The 1,338-nt window shown below is 38.1% G+C and overlaps 1 protein-coding gene across 1 annotated transcript; it reads left to right on the plus strand.

The window, feature by feature from the left end:
- The first annotated feature begins 809 nt into the window (after positions 1 to 809).
- LOC101638952 (60S ribosomal protein L23a-like) lies at positions 810 to 1,277 on the plus strand. Its single transcript, XM_013007511.1, is given in 1 exon segment — positions 810 to 1,277. A coding segment is annotated over 1 exon segment (468 nt).
- The last annotated feature ends 61 nt before the right edge of the window (positions 1,278 to 1,338 follow it).

Consider the following 1,338-nt stretch of genomic DNA (forward strand, 5'->3'; position numbering starts at 1 on the left):
GCCATCCCCACACAGAGGTCTCATTGGCTATGACCTGATTGACAGGCTAGACTCCACCCCTTTGCAAGTTGACACGAGATTATGAAACTGCCACACCAGGGATATGTGAATAGTCTTGCTGTCATGCAGAGTGCTTTGGAAAGTGGGTTATTGCAAATGCAGTTAGGTTAAAATTTAACACCTTATTGTTTGATCTCCCCTTTGTTCCTTTTAAAATTTGTTCTAGTTTTTAATATATTCTGCTTTCTTTTCTATTGAGGTTTTTCTCTGTTATATTTTTATTGTTGTTAGTTTGTTTTTGTGTTTTAATGCTTTTCTGTATATGAACTCCAGGACAGATGAATCTGTAAAGACAGGAACTGGATATTGCTTCCCTGGGGGTATGACAGGGTAGGTTGGGGGAAATGGAAAGCTAATAATTATGAATATAAGAACAAAGAAGAAGAAGAAGAAAAAAGAAAGAACAATGAAGATGTTTTAAAATGAAGACTGACCAGCTCTTCTTGATGTGATTGAACTACTGAATTGTATGATATGTGAATTATATGCCAATAAGATTTTTGTTTTAAACAAGATGTCTTTACAGCCAATTTATCCAGTAATATGTCACTTGATTTTTAATATATGTACCTTCATTTTCTAAATTATAAAAATTATATATATGAGCTGCTTTTCTACTTATATAGATAGATATAGATAAAACTACTTGTCATATGACAAAAATATGATAGAAATTACTTATCAACATTTTTCAAAACTTTCCATATAATTTGGGCTTTTTAAAAATTATTTGGTGCCTTTTCACGAAGATGGCGCCGAAGGCGAAGGAAGCTCCCGCCCCTCCCAAAAGGGAAGCCAAAGCAAAGGCTTTAAAAGCCAAGAAGGCTGTGCTGAAAGGCGTCCACAGCCACACAAAAAAGAAGATCCGCACATGACCCACCTTCCGGCGGCCCAAGACCCTGAGACTGAGAAGGCAGCCCAAATACCCCCGGAAGAGCGCCCCCAGGAGAAACAAACAGGGCCATTATGCCATCATCAAGTTCCCCTTGACTACAGAGTCTGCCATGAAGAAGATCGAAGATAACAACACACTTGTGTTCATTGTGGATGTCAAAGCCAACAAACACCAGATCAAGCAGGCTGTGAAAAAGCTCTATGACATTGATGTAGCCAAAGTCAACACCTTGATCAGGCCTGACGGTGAGAAGAAGGCATGTGTTCGACTGGCTCCTGACTATGACGCTTTAGGTGTTGTCAACAAAATTGGAATCATCTAAAGTGAGCCCAGCTGGCTAATGCTAAATATAAACTTTTTCAAGATATAAAAAAAAAAAAAAA

Source organism: Echinops telfairi, unplaced genomic scaffold, assembly GCF_000313985.2.
Source record: "Echinops telfairi isolate 266 unplaced genomic scaffold, ASM31398v2 ScPeMD7_21;HRSCAF=78, whole genome shotgun sequence".
NCBI lineage: Eukaryota > Metazoa > Chordata > Mammalia > Afrosoricida > Tenrecidae > Echinops > Echinops telfairi.